Here is an 18,234-nt window from a genome sequence, read left to right as displayed (position 1 = left end):
TGAAGCCGCTGGTGCCTCTGGAGTCCCGCGAACCTCAAGGTGTAGGATCCTCCAGAGGTTTGCAAGTGTGCATTAAGCTATTATTTGGCCACCCCTAAACAATGCTCACAAGCAGAAATGGTTGCAGTGGGCTCAGAAATACATGAAGACTAATTTTCAAACTGTGTTGTTTACTGATGAGTGCCGTGCAACCCTGGATGGTCCAGATGGATGGAATAGTGGATGGTTGGTGAATGGCCACCATGTCCCAACAAGGCTGCGACGTCAGCAAGGAGGTGGCGGAGTCATGTTTTGGGCTGGAATCATGGGGAGAGAGCTGGTAGGCCCCTTTAGGGTCCCTGACGGTGTGAAAATGACCTCTGCAAAATACGTAGAGTTTATGACTGACCACTTTCTTCCGTGGTACAAAAAGAAGAACCGTGCCTTCCGTAGCAAAATTATCTTCATGCATGACAATGCACCATCTCATGCTGCAAAGAATACCTCTGTGTCATTGACTGCTATGGGCATAAAAGGAGAGAAACTCATGGTGTGGCCCCTATGTTCCCCTGACCTCAACCCTATTGAGAACCTTTGGAGCATCCTCAAGCAAAATATCTATGAGGGTGGGAGGCAGTTCACATCAAAACAGAAGCTCTGGGAGGCTATTCTGACATCCTGCAAAGATATTCAAGCAGAAACTGTCCAAATACTCACAAATTCAATGGATGCAAGAATTGTGAAGGTGATATCAAAGAAGGGGTCCTATGTTAACATGTAACTTGGCCTGGTAAGTTTTTTTTGATTGAAAGAGCTTTTGATTTCTGTAAATATGACCTCCTGATGCTGCAAATTCAACAAATTACCATTTTAGTTCTCTTTACAACCTGTAAAATGTTTTGATCTCTGTTGTGCATAATAATTTGAAACAGTGCATTTTGAGTTTTTTACTTCTAAAAAAAAATTATACTGACTGTCATTTGCATCGACTATTTAGGAAAATCAGCGAAAAATAACATTTGCATAATAATTTGGAACGCGGTGTAGAGTTGCCCTGACATTTCTGCTGGTTGCCATTGGAAACAGTCAAGCGTGTCGCCAGACACTGCCTAACACTTAACCTGAACTAATGCAGGGGGTCAATTAGCTTTCCTAACATCAGATTACTGTGTATTATGAATGGAAATCATCAGAACAAGCTCTAAACAGACACTGAGAGAGCAAAAAAAATGTTGTGAAATGTCACATTATAAGGGTTTATTTACAAGAACGTGATATACGTCCGTGCAACGCGCGTGATTTTCACGCGTGTCGTATTGACCTATGTTAGTCTATGGGGCAGTGCACACAGTCCGTGATTTTTGCGCAACGTGAGTCCGTTGCGTAAAACCCACAACATGTCCTATATTTCTGCGTTGTTCGTGCATCACGCACCCATTGAAGTCAATGGGTGCGTGAAAATCACGCATGCCACACGGAAGCACTTCTGTGGGACGAGCGTGATTCGCGCAACAGCTGTCAAACTATGAATGTAAACAGAAAAGCACCACGTGCTTTTCTGTTTACAAACATCCAAACGGAGTGTCATAATGATGGCGGCTGCGTGAAAATCACGCAGCTGCGCATCATACGGGGCTGACACACGGAGCTGTTAAGTGACTTTTTAAGTATGAACTTTTCTGCAGTGGAAATTCCGTCCAGAAAACCACACCACAATGTGGTGCGGTTTTTCGGACAGAAGGTGTTGGGGGTTCTGGTTAGGATACCCTGTGCAGTTTTTACGCAGCGTATCCGACCCGTGGGAACCCGGCCTTAAATCCGCAGAATTGTGAATGCAGCTCTGACCAATTATACAGGTTGTAACCCAGGATTAATATAAAACAAATGTATTAACAAAGTTTTTCAATATCTGAACTGTAAAATTGTGTTGAAAAATTACCATGATGTGTGGCAAGAAGTCGGATATAAATGATTATGTAGTTTGGACATCAGAATATGAGAACACACAAAATGCATTATCTGGACAACTGCCAATATATCACTGTATTCTAGAATGTTTGGCCAGACTGCAAACCCTGTAACAAATGCCTATATTTGTTGTTGCCATATATTATGTAGAATCTGCAGTTAAATCAAATAATAATATACCTTTATACATATTGACTGGCACCTGGCAGGTGAGCCCACATCCGTTGGCGCAGCACTTCTTTGAGCCAGGACAGTCTGTGTCTGTACTACAGCTCAGGACACAGGCGGCTGCAAATCCAGATGCTTTGTGTGGTGGGGGACAGTGGCCCTGCCTCATCACCCGCAGAGATTTCAGAAACTCACAGCTCGCTATACACTCATGTCGGTTCTGTGGAAGGCAGTGGAACACAGTACTTGTCAGAAATAATTTATAAAATAAGAAGATAAATCTCTCCCAGTGCCCTATATGTGATATGACACAATTTGGATTTGTTATCAAGAGAATGTGGCGTATTTTAGTTCATTAAATGAAATATTCCATGAATCCTTTCCAATGGCATACGTTATGTTTGTTGAGGTTTGTGTTATTTCCCTGTCTGTACTATCTGGGAGTAAACTAGAGAAAAGACCGGGCAGGACAAGTAATGCTACTGCAACAGTGGCGTAACTACCGCCGTAGCAGCAGTAGCGGCTGCTACGGGGCCCGCAGCATGAGGGGGCCCATGTCGCCCGCCGGCACGGGCCCCCACCATGGCCGCAGGCTCCGCTAGCAGCCGCTATGGCTGCTACAGCGGGATGCCACTGAACAGTACGGCAGAGCAGGGAGGTAGCTCCCCGCTCTGCCATTAAACAAAAGACATGTATCCCCTATCCACAGGATAGGGGATACATGTGTGATCGCTGGCAGCGATAAGGAGAACGGGGGACTGAAAGTCCCCCAAGTTCTTCATCACAAACCTCGGACATCCGGGGTCTGTGTCGGCAGCTCCGGAGAAATGAATGGAGCGCCGGTCACGCTTGTGCACATGCGTGACCAGCGCTCCTCTCATTTTTAGTGAGCTGCCGACACAGACGCCGGAAGTCAGAGGTTAGTCATGGAGAACTTGGGGGACTTTCAGTCCCCCGTTCTCCCTATCAATGCCAGCGATCACACATGTATCCCCTATCCTGTGGATAGGGGATACATGTCTTTTATTAGGTCTGTAAAGTCTTTATCACACTGTAGGTCGCATTTTTTTGGGAGGGGGGAACGCTGTATGGCGTTCCCTACAGGGGGGGGCGCTGTATGGCGTTCCCTACAGGGGGGCTGTATGGCGTTCCCTACAGGGGGGGGCTGTATGGCGTTCACTACAGGGGGGGGGCTGTATGGCGTTGCCTACAGGGGGGGACGGACGCTGTATGGCGTTCCCTACAGGGGGGGGACGGACGCTGTATGGCGTTCCCTACAGGGGGGGCTGTATGGCGTTCCCTACAGGGGGGGCTGTATGGCGTTCCCTACAGACCCCCCCTGTAGGGAACGCCATACAGACTCCCTGTAGGTAACACCATACAGTCCCCCCTGTAGATAACGCCAGACAGCCCCCTCTGTAGGGAACGCCATACAGCCCCCCCGTAGATAATGCCATACAGCCCCCCCATAGATAACGCCATACAGTCCCCCCGTAGATAACGCCATACAGTCCCCCCTCTAGATAACGCCATACAGCCCCCTCTGTAGATAGCGCCATACAGTCCCCCCTGTAGATAGCGCCATACAGCCCCCCTGTAGATAGCGCCATACAGTCCCCCCTGTAGATAGTGCCATACAGTCTCCCTGTAGATAACGCCATACAGTCCCCCTGTAGATAACGCCATACAGTCCCCCTGTAGATAACGCCATACAGCCCCCCTGTAGATAACGCCATACAGCCCCCCTGTAGATAGCGCCATACAGCCCCCCTGTAGATAGCGCCATACAGCCCCCCTGTAGATAGCGCCATACAGCTCCCCCTGTAGATAGCGTCATACAGCCCCCCCCTGTAGATAGCGCCATACAGTCCCCCCTGTAGATAACGCCATACAGTCCCCCTGTAGATAACGCCATACAGCCCCCCTGTAGATAGAGCCATACAGCCCCCCTGTAGATAGCGCCATACAGCCCCCCTGTAGATAGCGCCATACAGCTCCCCCTGTAGATAGCGTCATACAGCCCCCCCCTGTAGATAGCGCCATACAGCCCCCCTGTAGATAGTGCCATACAGCCCCCCCTGTAGGGAACACCATACAGTCCCCCCTGTAGGGAACGCCATACAGTCCCCCCTGTAGGGAACGCCATAAACCCCTTCTGTAGATAGCGCCATACAGCCCCCTCTGTAGATATCTAAAAACGGGGCTGTATGGCGTTATCTACAGGGGGGCTGTATGGCGTTATCAATAGGGGGGGGGGTTTGTAAAAAAGGCACTATCTACAAGGGGGGGGGTTGTGTGACACCCGGGGTAGGGGGGGCCCCAGTCAAAATTTTGCTATGGGGCCCAGTCTTTCCTAGTTACGCCCCTGTACTGCAATAATGTATTTCAATTGGTGACACTCATTGTATATTTGTTATAGGCACCAAACATACTCCTGTCGATATAATTTATAATAAAAAAGGTAAAAATTAATATAAATTGAGAAGATGAGATAGCGGGTTCTCTGTACGCTGAGAGTTCTTACAAATTAGAAATTAGAATACTACAACAATAATTTACTAAATTTACCTGTACTTAATTTAAGGGCACTGAGGAGGTTTGTCACCAGTTAGATGATAACCGAACAACCTGGCTAAAATCACGTTCTAAGTCCCCATGCACATGACCGTATATTTCATCCGTAATTACGGACCCATTCATTTCTATTGGCCACCTTTACATATTTTTAGGGTTGGGTGTCCATGCTGAAAAAATTATAGAACCTGTCCTTTTCTTGTCTGTAATTATGGCACGGACTCTCCCATAGAACACTATGGGCGCTTCCGTAATTACGGATGGCTACAGATGTGCATCTGTAAACCGTCCGTATTTACGGAAGCATTGCTATGCAACATGTTGGTGACATCATTTGCAGCCTCCCTTTTTTTTACGGATCCGTATATACGGATCAAATACAGATGCACTACTGATCCGTATTTACGGACAGTATTTACGAATAGATGAAATTACGGTTGTGTGCATGTAGTCTAAGGCTCTAACAGGCCACATATTCTAGGACCAGGCGTGAACAACTGGCAAAATGCATAATACAGATCTGTATTCTCCCCTTAGAAGTCAATGAAGTCTACAAATATATATAGTTCTGGGTGGATGTGCAGCACAGGGACCCACCTTATAGAGAACACCTTATCGTGGCAGGTGGGCTCACACAATTTGATAAAAATATGTGCTAAGAACCTCACTATTGTAAGTATATTCAGCAGTAATGCATATTTATTTATATTTAGTGGCTTAGGATGCATTAGTGTTCGCAGTGTGCTGCCACCATTTTCTTGTGTGCTGTTGCTGTGTATATATATATATATATATATACAGTGAAGGAAATAAGTATTTGATCCCTTGCTGATTTTGTAAGTTTGCCCACTGTCAAAGACATGAACAGTCTAGAATTTTTAGGCTAGATTAATTTTACCAGTGAGAGATAGATTATATATATATAAAAAAGAAAAAAGAAAATCACATTGTCAAAATTATATGTATTTATTTGCATTGTGCACAGAGAAATAAGTATTTGATCCCCTACCAACCATTAAGAGTTCAGCCTCCTCCAGACCAGTTACACGCTCCAAATCAACTTGGTGCCTGCATTAAAGACAGCTGTCTTAAATGGTCACCTGTATAAAAGACTCCTGTCCACAGACTCAATTAATCAGTCTGACTCTAACCTCTACAACATGGGCAAGACCAAAGATCTTTCTAAGAATGTCAGGAACAAGATCATAGACCTGCACAAGGCTGGAATGCGCTACAAAACCATAAGTAAGACGCTGGATGAGAAGGAGACAACTGTTGGTGCAATAGTAAGAAAATGGAAGACATACAAAATGACTGTCAATTGACATCGATCTGGTGTTCCATGCAAAATGTCACCTCGTGGGGTATCCTTGATCCTGAGGAAGGTGAGAGCTCAGCCGAAAACTACACGGGGGGAACTTGTTAATGATCTCAAGGCAGCTGGGACCACAGTCACCAAGAAAACCATTGGTAACATATTACGCTGTAATGGATTAAAATCCTGCAGTGCCCGCAAGGTCCCCCTGCTCAAGAAGGCACATGCACAGGCCCATCTGAAGTTTGCAAATGAACATCTGGATGATTCTGAGAGTGATTGGGAGAAGGAGCTGTGGTCAGATGAGACTAAAATTGAGCTCTTTGGCATTAACTCAACTCGCCGTGTTTGGAGGAAGAGAAATGCTGCCTACGACCCAAAGAACACCGTCCCCACTGTCAAGCATGGAGGTGGAAACATTATGTTTTGGGGGTGTTTCTCTGCTAAGGGCACAGGACTACTTCACCGCATCAATGGGAGAATGGATGGAGCCATGTACCGTTAAATCCTGAGTGACAACCTCCTTCCCTCCACCAGGACATTAAAAATGGCTCGTGGCTGGGTCTTCCAGCACGACAATGACCCGAAACATACAGCCAAGGCAACAAAGGAGTGGCTCAAAAAGAAGCATATTAAGGTCATGGAGTGGCCTAGCCAGTCTCCAGACCTTAATCCCATTGAAAACTTATGGAGGGAGCTGAAGATCCGAGTTGCCAAGCGACAGCCTTGAAATCTTAATGATTTACAGATGATCTGCAAAGAGGAGTGGGCCAAAATTCCATCTAACATGTGTGCAAACCTCATCATCAACTACAAAAAAAAGTCTGACTGCTGTGCTTGCCAACAAGGGTTTTGCCACCAAGTATTAAGTCTTGTTTGCCAAAGGGATCAAATACTTATTTCTCTGTGCACAATGCAAATAAATATATATAATTTTGACAATGTGATTTATTTTATTTTTTTTTATATAATCTATCTCTCACTGGTAAAATTAACCTAGCCTAAAAATTCTAGACTGTTCATGGCTTTGACAGTGGGCAAACTTACAAAATCAGCAAGGGATCAAATACTTATTTCCTTCACTGTATATATATATATATATATATATATATATATATATATATATATATATATATATATATATATATATATATATATATATATGTACACTACCGTTCAAAAGTTTAGGGTCACTTAGAAATTTCCTTATTTTTGCAAGAAAAGCACAGTTTTTTTTCAATGAAGATAACATTAAATTAATCAGAAATACACTCTATACATTGTTAATGTGCTAAATGACTATTCTAGCTGCAAACGTCTGGTTTTTAATGCAATATCTACATAGGTGTATAGAGGCCCATTTCCAGCAACCGTCACTCCAGTGTTCTAATGGTACATTGTGTTTGCTAACTGTGTTAGAAGGCTAATGGATGATTAGAAAACACTTGAAAACCCTTGTGCAATTATGTTAGCACCGCTGTAAACAGTTTTGCTGTTTAGAGGAGCTATAAAACTGACCTTCCTTTGAGCTAGTTGAGAATCTGGAGCATTACATTTGTGGGTTCGATTAAACTCTCAAAATGGCTAGAAAAAGAGAGCTTTCATGTGAAAGTCGACAGTGTATTCTCCCTTCAGAGGACAGCACAAACAGGCTCTAACCAGAGTACAAAGAGAAGTGGGAGGCCCTGCTGCACAACTGAGCAACAAGACAAGTACATTAGCGTCTCTAGTTTGAGAAATAGACGCCTCACAGGTCCTCAACTGGCAGCTTCATTAAATAGTACCCGCAAAACGCCAATGTCAACGTCTACAGTGAAGAGGCGACTCCGGGATGCTGGCCTTCAGGGCAGAGTGGCAAAGAAAAAGCCATATCTGAGACTGGCTAGTAAAAGGAAAAGATTAATATGGGCAAAAGCACACAGACATTGGACAGAGGAAGATTGGAAAAAAGTGTTATGGGCAGACGAATCAAAGTTTGAGGTGTTTGGATCACACAGAAGAACATTTGTGAGACGCAGAACAACTGAAAAGATGCTTGAAGATTGCCTGACGCCGTCTGTCAAGCATGGTGGAGGTAATATGATGGTCTGGGGTTGCTTTGGTGCTGGTAAAGTGGGAGATTTGTACAAGGTAAAAGGGATTTTGAATAAGGAAGGCTATCACTCCATTTTGCAACGCCATGCCATACCCTGTGGACTGCGCTTGATTTGAGCCAATTTCATCCTACAACAGGACAATGACCCAAAGCACACCTCCAAATTATGCAAGAACTATTTAAGGAAGAAGCAGGCAGCTGGTATTCTATCTGCAATGGAGTGGCCAGCGCAGTCACCAGATCTCAACCCCATAGAGCTGTTGTGGGAGCAGCTTGACCATATGGTACGCAAGAAGTGCCCATCAAGCCAATCCAACTTGTGGGAGGGGCTTCTGGAAGCATGGGGTGAAATTTCTCCCGATTACCTCAGCAAATTAGCAGCTAGAATTCCAAAGGTCTGCAATGCTGTAATTTCTGCAAATGGAGCATTCTTTGACGAAAGCAAAGTTTGAAGGAGAAAATTATTATTTCAAATAAAAATCATTATTTCTAACCTTGTCAATGTCTTGACTATATTTTCTAGTCATTTTGCAACACATTTGATAAATATAAGTGTGAGTTTTCATGGAAAACACAAAATTGTCTGGGTGACCCCAAACTTTTGAACGGTAGTGTGTATATATATATATAAATGGCAAAAAATGGCGACAGCACCCTGCGACACTAATGCCACCTAAACCACCTCCCTATTTGTAAGTAGATTTAGCTTTAGTGCATATTTATTTATATTTAGTGGTTTAGGTGGCATTAGTGTCGCAGGGTGCTGTCGCCATTTTTTGTCTGCTGTATATCTGCAGTCATAGGTGTTCTTGCACCTGCATACATTTTGTATCATTTAGTTGGAATGTGCTGTTTAAATTTTTGTTGTGTTTATGGTATCCATATATGTGGGGTTAGTGACTGCCTCCACTTGTTGTTCTTGCACTCCTCCCATTGTGCCCTGGGTGATTTTAATCAGTTCAATGCTGGATCCTACCATCCCCAGGTATATATGTAGGCTTAGTCCCAGTTCTGGGTGTATGTGCAGCGTAGGTTCCCACCTTACAGAGGTCGCCTTGTCGTGGCAGGTGGGCTAACACTTTTTGATCAAAATGTGCACTAAGAACCTCCCTATTTGTAAGTAGATTTAGCTTTAGTGCATATTTATTTATATTTAGTGGTTTAGGTGGCATTAGTGTCGCAGGGTGCTGTCGCCATTTTTTGTCTGCTGTATATATATATATATATATATATATATATATATACTAGTCCTTCTTAATGAATTAGAATATCATCAAAAAGTTAATTTATTTCAGTAATTCAATTCAAAAAGTGAAACTCATATATTCTATAGATTCATTACACACAGTGTGATCTATTTCCAGCATTTTTTTATTTTAATGTTGATGATTATGGCTAACAGCTAATGAAAACCCCAAATTTTGTGTCTCAGAAAATTTGAATATTAAATAAGCCCAATTTCAAAAATGATTTTAATACCGAAATGTTGGCTTACTGAAAAGTATGTACAGTATATGCACTCAATACTTGGTCGGGGCTCCTTTTGTATGAATTACTGCATCAATGTGGAGTGGCATGGAGGCGATCAGCCTGTGGCACTGCTGAGGTGTTATGGAGGCACAGGTTGCTTTGATAGCGGCCTCCAGCTCGTCTGCATTGTTGGTTCTGGTGTCTCTCATCTTCCTCTTGACAATACCGCATAGATTCTCTATGGGGTTTAAGTCAGGCGAGTATGCTGGCCAATCAAGCACAGTGATATTGTGGTTATTAAACCAGGTATTGGTAGTGTGGGCAGGTACTTACCGGTAGCCGCTACTGCAGGACACAAGGAAGGAACGTGCCGGCGCCTCCCTCCCAAGAGACGCCAGCTCTCGCGGCTGCTCTCTGCTTCTGGTTCTACTAGGGTGCGCGTGCACGCACACATCCTAAGCCTTAAAGGGCCAGCAGGCGCACCAATAATGTGTTCCCGACCCAATTCCCAGATCACCCTGGACTACATAAAGGACTCGGCCCTTCCCCTCCTTGCCTGAGCGTTGTTGTTGTCTTCCCATGTTAATCTAAGCAAATGGTCCCTTAGTTATATCCTGTTCCCAGTGTTCACGTATTCTGCTTCCCGTATCCTGTTGTTGTGTTTGTTCCTGAGCGAAGTCTATTGTTGGAGTCGTGTTCATCATCATCTGCCTCGCTAAAGTGTCATCTTTTACGCTGTGTGTCACCTGCCTCGCTAACTGTCATCTGCCACGTTGGGTCTCATCTGTGCCAAGTGTCATCTGTGCCACGTGCTGTCTGTGCCAGAGTGTCTACTACGCCAAGTACCTGCTATGTTACGTGTCTATCAGGACTACTATACAGGTACACTTGTAAGACTCTTATTGACTGTAGTTGGCCAGCTACTACTCCGTTACAGCGGAGCGGCCCAGTGGGTCCACACACCCCAGAGACATGACATAACACAGATCTGTGTTGCCATATAGAAGTCAATAGAGTCTCAATCAAGAAGAAATCTGGACAGAAGGTAGTAGGAAATCCTTTACTTTTCAAAAAATGTATGGAATCACAATAGCAAATATATTTAATGTGAAGACAGACCATATCGCTGTTTAAATGAGCCCTATATATGTATGTGTATGACTACCCCTTGTCTTGGCTCTGAATAAACATGATGTGAGGCCCTTTGATGAAGTCAAAGACCACATAATGTGCCAGGTTGTTAACCACAGTATTAGTGACGTGTACATTTTGGCCATTTGGTTTATGTCTAAATCAGAATAAATCCATCCATTCCATACAACACTTTGGGCTGATCGACCAAAGCACATTAGACTCCATTTCAGTCTGTCTGAAAATGTTCACATTTTCGGAGGTTTCCCTTTTTGGAAACAAAACCAAAGCATAGAAAGGCCAATTTACATTGTAGCATAAGAAATCTGTTTTTATTTTTTTTATTTTTTTAAATAATATTAATTATTTATAAACAATTTTTTTTAACTTTAACCCATTACCAATTACTATGGTCAGGTGTTCTTTTGTATTAATTCTTACCTCACATTTCCTATGACATTGTTTTGACATGACATCCCACTCACTCATGCATGGTTGCATACACTGAAAAAAAGAACATAAAGTAGTCAGTAAATTAAAAACAAAATTGATCATGTTACTTATTATGGAGCTCTAGGCACTCTGTACTGCCATACAATCTTGACGGTGGAGTTTCATTTGGATAAGATGATGTTTTAATAAAGATATCTGACATTTGAATAATTAATGTAAAGCTCTGTTCACACTACATTCAGCATGTACGACTGGAAAATCTCCTGCCGTATGGCCCAGACAATTGCAACTGTATGACTTAGGCTGGATTTACACGAGCGTGTGCGCTTTGCACCTGCGAAAAAAGCGGCGTTTTGCGTGTGCAAAAGGTACCAGACAACTCTGTGTGTCATCCTCGTATGATGCGCGGCTGCATGATTTTCACGCAGCCGCCATCATTATGACACTCTGTTTGTATGTTTGTAAACAGAAAAGCATGTGGTGCTTTTCTGTTTTCAATCATACTTTTTACTGCTGTTGCGCAAATCACGCGCGTCACACGGAAGTGCTTCCGTGTGCTGCGCGTAATTTTCACGCACCCATTGACTTCAATGGGTGCGTGATGCGCGAACAATGCACAAATATAGGACATGTCGTGAGTTTTACGCAGCGGACACACGCTGCGTGAAAATCACGGACTGTCTGAACGGCCCCATTAACTAACATAGGTCCGTGCGAGGCGCGTAAAAATCACACGCGTTGCACGGACGTATTACACGTTCGTCTAAATAAGCCCTTAGGGTATGTTCACACGGCCTATTTTCGGCCGTTATTCGGGCTGCAAACGCCCGAAAAATGGCTGAAAAATCGGCGTTCTGTCCCGACGGAGCGTTTTTCGCAGCGTTTTTTTACACGTAAAAAAACGGCCGCGATAAAGAAGAAGGACACTTCTTGGGACATTTTTGGAGCCGTTTTCCATAGACTCTATTGAAAAAAGCTCCAAAAACGGCCGTAAAAAACGCAGCGAAAAACGCAGCGAAAATAGCGGGTGGCACAGTTTTAGCGAGTTTTCCCTTGAAAACAGCTCCGTATTTTGAGACGTTTTTGACTCTGCGTGTGAACATACCCCTAGGGTATGTTTCACACTACCTATTTTCAGACGTAATTCAGGCGTTCTACGCCTCGAATTACGCCTGAAAAGACAGCTCCATTACACCTGCAAACATCTGCCCATTGCCTGCAATGGGTTTTACGATGTTCTGTTCCCACGAGCCTTTATTTTATGCGTAGCTGTCAAAATACGGCGCGTAAAATGACGGCTCGTCAAAAGAAGTGCAGGATACTTCTTGGGACGTTTTTGGAGCCGTTTTCTCCTAGACTCTATTGAAAACAGCTCCAAAAACGGCCGTAAAAAACGCAGCGAAAACTCAGCAAAAAACGCAGTGAAAAACGCGAGTTGCTAAAAAAACGTCTGAAAATCAGGAGCTGTTTTCCCTTAAAATCAGCTCTGTATTTTCAGACGTATTTTGTTAATCGTGTGAACATACCCTTAGGCTAAGTTCACACTGAGTTTTTTTGACGAGTTTTTGGACGCGGAAACCGCGCCAAAAAACTCGTCGAAAACGGCCCGAATATGGTTCCCGTTGATTTCAATGGGAGGCGGGGGCTGTTTTCTCCTGCGAGCGGTAAAACCGCCTCGCGGGAGAAAGAAGCGACATGCCCTATCTTCGGGCGTTTCCGCCTCTGACCTCCCATTCACTTCAATGGGAGGCAGAGAAAGCGTATTTCGCAGCGTTTTATGCCCGCGGCGCTCAATGGCCGCGGGCGAAAAACGCCGCTAAAAACGCTGCGAAAATCGGCGTGCAGGGAGAGGAAAATCTGCCCCAAACTTGCAAACGGAATTTTGAGGCAGAATTTCTGCCTGTAAAAAAACTCTGTGTGGACATAGCCTGATTAGAGAGATTAAAAAGTAGTAATTTCTCTAAGGGTATCTTCACAGACTTGATTCAAAGAGCTACACAATTACCACTGAGGAGAATTGTGCAAAAACCCCATCAAAACCATTACCAGATGTTATGTCCATATCATCATTATCATAAATACAGAACACCCAGGGACACAAGCAAAAGATTCAGGATAATAGGGCCATGTTCAGGCGTGGCGGAATTTTTCTGCTGAAAACGTTGCTGCAGATTCTTTGCGAATTTGCAGCAACATTTTCATATTTGACAGGTAATCCAGACGTTGTGGACATCACAGCGGACTTGCTGTAGATTTCAGCCTTTGCCATGCAAATGCTGAAACCCACAGTGAAATTCCGCTTCTTCTCTGCAACATAATGAGCATGCTGCGGAGCGGAAATTCTGCACCGCAGCCTAAATTTCGCACAGTTATTTTCCGCAACATCTGAACTAAGTTTCCTAAAAATGTATAGAAGCAAATGTAAAAAACGGCTGCTGCAGAATTCCACTGTGGACTGTCCGCAGCGGAATTCAACAGCAATGCCGTCACGTCTGAATGTGCCCTAAAGGTAAGATTTTTTTCCTAGTATTTCTTTAAAGGGTTTTTACAGCCAACAAAAATTGATAGCCTATCCTCAGGATAGACATACAGCCTAAAAAGTACATCCAAATTCAAAACAAAAAGGGGCCTCTTCAATAGCATGTAGGCAACCTATACGTAGACACAAAAGAGCACAGAAGCCCAAAATAGCAAAAATAGTAAATCTAATGGGCGTAACTACTGGGCCCCATAGCAAACTTTTGACTGGGCCCCCTCCCATGGGTGCCACACACTGCCTGCCCTCCTCAGGGGCGTAGCTAGGAAAGACTGGGCAAACTTTTGACTGGGCCCCACCCTATAAATGTTAGGTGCAGGTCATAATGGCTGCTAGTGGCGCCAGCGGGCATGGGGGGGCGTGATGGCGGGTGGCACGGGCCCCCTCATGCCGTGGGCCCCATAGCAGCCGCTACGGTTTCTACAGCGGTAGTTACGCCACTGCCCTTCCTGTAGATTGTGCCATACAGCCCCCGTGTAGACAGTCCTATACAGCCCCGCCCTGTAGACAGTGCTATACAGCGCCCCCTGTTGACAGGGCTATACAGCCTCCCCATACAGTGCTATACAGCCCTCCCTGGAGACAGTGCTATACTTTCAAGAATCACAAAGAGGGACAACTGATGCAGCGTGCAGCGCTTCGCAGCATATTTTTTATTTTAAGCCACGCCTCTAATCCCACCCAATCCCCGTCCATACACACCCGGTTCAACCCACACATTATCATGCTCCCATAGTGCCTCCCACACAGTATAATACTAAATAGCTGCCCCCACACAGTATAATGCCCTCTATCTGCCACCATACAGTATACTGACCCATAGATGCCCCCATACAGTATAAAGCCAACACAGATGCCCCCATATAGTATAATGCCCACACAGATGCCCCATACAGTATAATACCCACATAGATGCCCTCATACAGTATAATGCCCACACAGACGCCCCCATGCAGTATAATGCCCAAACAAATTCCCTCATACAGCATAATTCCCAATCGCTGCCTCCATGCAGCATAATGCCCCCATAGCTGCCCCATACAGTATAATGCCCCCATACAGTATAATGCCCATACAGATGCCCCCATAGAGTATAGTGCCCCCATAGTTGTCCCAAACAGTATAATTCCCCCATAGCTGCCCCATACAGTATAATGCCCCATAGCTGCCCCATACAGCCTAATGCCCCCAAAGCTGCTCCAAACAGAATAATGCCGTCATAGCTGCCCCAATACAGTATAATGGCCCCTTAGCTACCCTTGTAGATAGTGACACAGTGCCCATGTAGATAGTGCCCCTAAATAGTGCCACAGTGATCCGTAGATAGTGCCACACCCCCCGTGAAGATAGCGCCATCCCCCTGTAGATAGTGCTATTGGGACTCCCTCTAGGAGCGGAATTCTCAGTCAGAGCATAAGCTGGGGATTCCACTCCCAGAGGGAGCCCCTGTCGTCACTGTCCATATATGCTTAAAGTAGCGTTGTGCCTAGGGAGTCCTTGGCGAGCGGCAAAGCTCCCTCTGCTCCTCCGCCCTGAACTAATTCTGAAGCAGGGAGATGATTGTTCCCTGCTTCAGAATTGGGTTCAGCGGGACATACCCCCGGCTGCCCAGGACAGCGGGACACCGCCCGTAATCCGGGACTGTCCCGCTGAATCCGGGACTGTCCCGCTGAATCCAGGATGGTTGGGGGGTATGTTAGCATATGGCAGAGCAGGGAGATGGCTGCTAGAGCGGTAGTTACGCCACTGGTAAATCTTTATTATCTAACGATCAAATACAGTATATGAAAATTACACTATTAAAATAGGACCAAATACGGACAAGGATACAGCAAAGGCAAGATAAAACATGACATGTCGTATACAGTACAACCCCTCACATGCACCACACAGCTACTATTTATAAAGATAAAAACATATAAATATATAGCGCGCACATAAACAAATGAATAGATGTAAAAATTAAATGGGCACAAATAAATACATTTATTTGTGCCCATTTAATTTTTACATCTATTAATTTGTACAAGCGCTGCTTCCCATACATTTCTTCCTGCTCATTGTGTATATTCGACTTACATTTAGTGGCGATTCGCAGGTATAGCAGCCTTTTCTCCAATTGAAATGAATGGGAAAAAAGGCTGTAATACCTGTGAATCGCTGCTACATGTCGAAAATTCACAGTGAGCAAGAAGAAATGAACGGAAGCAGTGCTCGTACGAGCCCTGCGGCCCCTTCAAAACAGCTGATCGGCGGGGTTTCCGGGAGTCGGACTCCGACCCATCAGCTATTGATCGCCTATTCTGAGTATACTGTGTAAATTCTTTGGAAAAAACGGGACCGTTCAACCTGTGGTAAGCCTCCATCTGTCAAACATAGTTTGTTATTTCCTGGGCTTACTCACACTATGTGGCGCCGTGCTTTTCTCTTTTAATTCTCTATTCTGAGTATAGGCCATCAATTTTTATCAGCTGGAAAACGCCTTTAAAGAGGCTCTGTCACCAGATTCTCAAATCTCTATCTCCTATTGCATGTGATCGGCGCTGCAATGTAGATAACAGTAACGTTTTCTGTTGTTTTTTTAAACGTTCATTTTTGGCCAAGTTATGAGCTATTTTATATATATGCAAATGAGCTTTGAAATGGACAACTGGGCGTTTTTTTTTCGTTATGTCCAACTGGGCGTGTATTGTGTTTTTAACTGGGCGTGTTTACGTGTATGATGCTGACCAATCAGTGACCAGTCAGCGTCATACACTCATCTCCATTCATTTACACAGCAGCGATGTGCAGCCACATAAACAGAGATTAACGTTACTGCACTGTCCTGATAATGAATACAGATGATCATCCAGCCTGGACGTCATGTGTATTCAGAATCCTGACACTTCTGAATCTTTTCTTTGAGATTTCTAGCACCGGAAACGAAATCTCGCGAGATTTCGGAGATAAACGAGATTTCGTTTCCCTTGCTGCAAATCTCACAGAAAAGATTCAGAAGTGTCCTGATAATGAATACACATGACATCCAGAATGGATGATCATGTGTATTCATTATCAGGACACTGCAGTAACGCTAATCTCTGTTTATGTGGCTACACATCGCTGCTGTGTAAATCAATGGAGATGAGTGTATGATGCTGACTGGTCACTGATTGGTCAGCATCATATATGTAAACACGCCCAGTTAAAAACACAATGCACACCCAGTTGGACATAACGGAAAAAAAACGCCCAGTTGTCCATTTCAAACCACATTTGCATATATTTAAAATAGCTCATAATATAAAAAAAAACTTTACTGTTATCTACATTGCAGTGCCGATCACATGCAATAGGAGATAGGGATTTGAGAATCTGGTGACAGAGCCTCTTTAAGGGTAGAAACACACACAGCGTGTTCAGGGTGGATACGCTGCGTCAAGCTGAAAACCGCAGGGAATGCCGTTCAAAAAATCGCAAAACATTTTGAATTTCTGCTGCGTAAAGCAGCACCGGAAAAAAACAAAACAAAATGTTCATACTTACCCCCTTCCGCTTCTCTGCGCATAGTCCGGCCTCCTGGGATGACATTGCAGGCCATGTGACCGATGCAGCCTGTGATTGGCTGCAGCGGTCACATGGGATGGAACGTCATCCCAGGAGGCCGGACTGGAGAGGAAGCCGGGAACTCTGGGTAAGTATCATATTTTTTTTTCTTTACTTGCAATTTTTGCATTGGAATCACTGTGATTCTACCGCAAATGTCGCAACACACACCACTTTGTTGCGGGTTTAAGCACCCCATTGAGTCCAATGGGGAAAACCCGCAACAGAAGAGATGCAATTCTGCAGCATTTATTGACATGCTGCGGCTGAAGAAACCGCACAACTCAATTTCTTTGCATTTTTTCAGGGGGCTTTTTTCCGCCGTGTGGGGACGAGAGTTATTGAAATCTCACCCGCGCTGCTTCTACTGTAATATGCTGCAGATTTTACGCAATGAATCCATTGCGGAAAATCCACAGTGTTTACACCAAGTGTGTTCGTACCCTAAAGGCTATGTAAACCTTGGAAGATTTTTTTAAAATTATTATTATTATTTTTTTTTTTTATTAAAACAATGTATTATAGTGTTTAGTGCAACTTTGTAATTTGGTTTTTCTAAAAAAAAAAATGTTACTCTTCTAGATACAGCTTTTATGTATCCTGGATACATAGAAGCTATATCTTGCGCTGAAACCGGAATCCATCAGGTCAGCGGGACTGATGGCTTTGGAGACTGCGGGTTCTGCGTGTCTCTGACTTTCATGATCCATGAACTCAATTGTAATGGATAACAGGTGGATCCTGCGTGTCAGAGACACCATGACCCACTGTCACCAAAGATATCAGTCCAGACTTGATGGATTGGGGTTTTAGCGCAAGATACAGCTACTATGTATAACCAGGATACATAGAAGCCGTATCTCAGAGTAAAACTTTTTTTTAAATAAAAACCTACTACAAAGTTGCATTAAACACTTTTAGGGCATGTTCACACATGGCAGAGTTTTTCTGCTGCAA

The 18,234-nt window shown here is 44.2% G+C and overlaps 1 protein-coding gene across 7 annotated transcripts in view; it reads right to left on the bottom strand.

Moving 5' to 3' along the window:
* Nucleotides 1-18,234, bottom strand: part of LOC142759494 (anosmin-1-like) — a 97,698-nt gene that overhangs the window by 61,016 nt on the left and 18,448 nt on the right. For all 7 annotated transcript variants that reach the window (XM_075861700.1, XM_075861703.1, XM_075861704.1 and 4 more), the window contains 2 exons: nucleotides 11,142-11,204; nucleotides 2,128-2,335 (listed from right to left, as the gene is read on the bottom strand). In XM_075861700.1, the coding sequence (XP_075717815.1) occupies nucleotides 2,128-2,335; nucleotides 11,142-11,204 (271 nt within the window). The remainder of the gene's footprint in view (nucleotides 1-2,127; nucleotides 2,336-11,141; nucleotides 11,205-18,234) is intronic.

The sequence above is a fragment of the Rhinoderma darwinii genome, chromosome 4, assembly GCF_050947455.1.
Source record: "Rhinoderma darwinii isolate aRhiDar2 chromosome 4, aRhiDar2.hap1, whole genome shotgun sequence".
NCBI classification, from domain to species: domain Eukaryota; kingdom Metazoa; phylum Chordata; class Amphibia; order Anura; family Rhinodermatidae; genus Rhinoderma; species Rhinoderma darwinii.
This window is presented reverse-complemented; position numbering and strand designations above follow the sequence as displayed.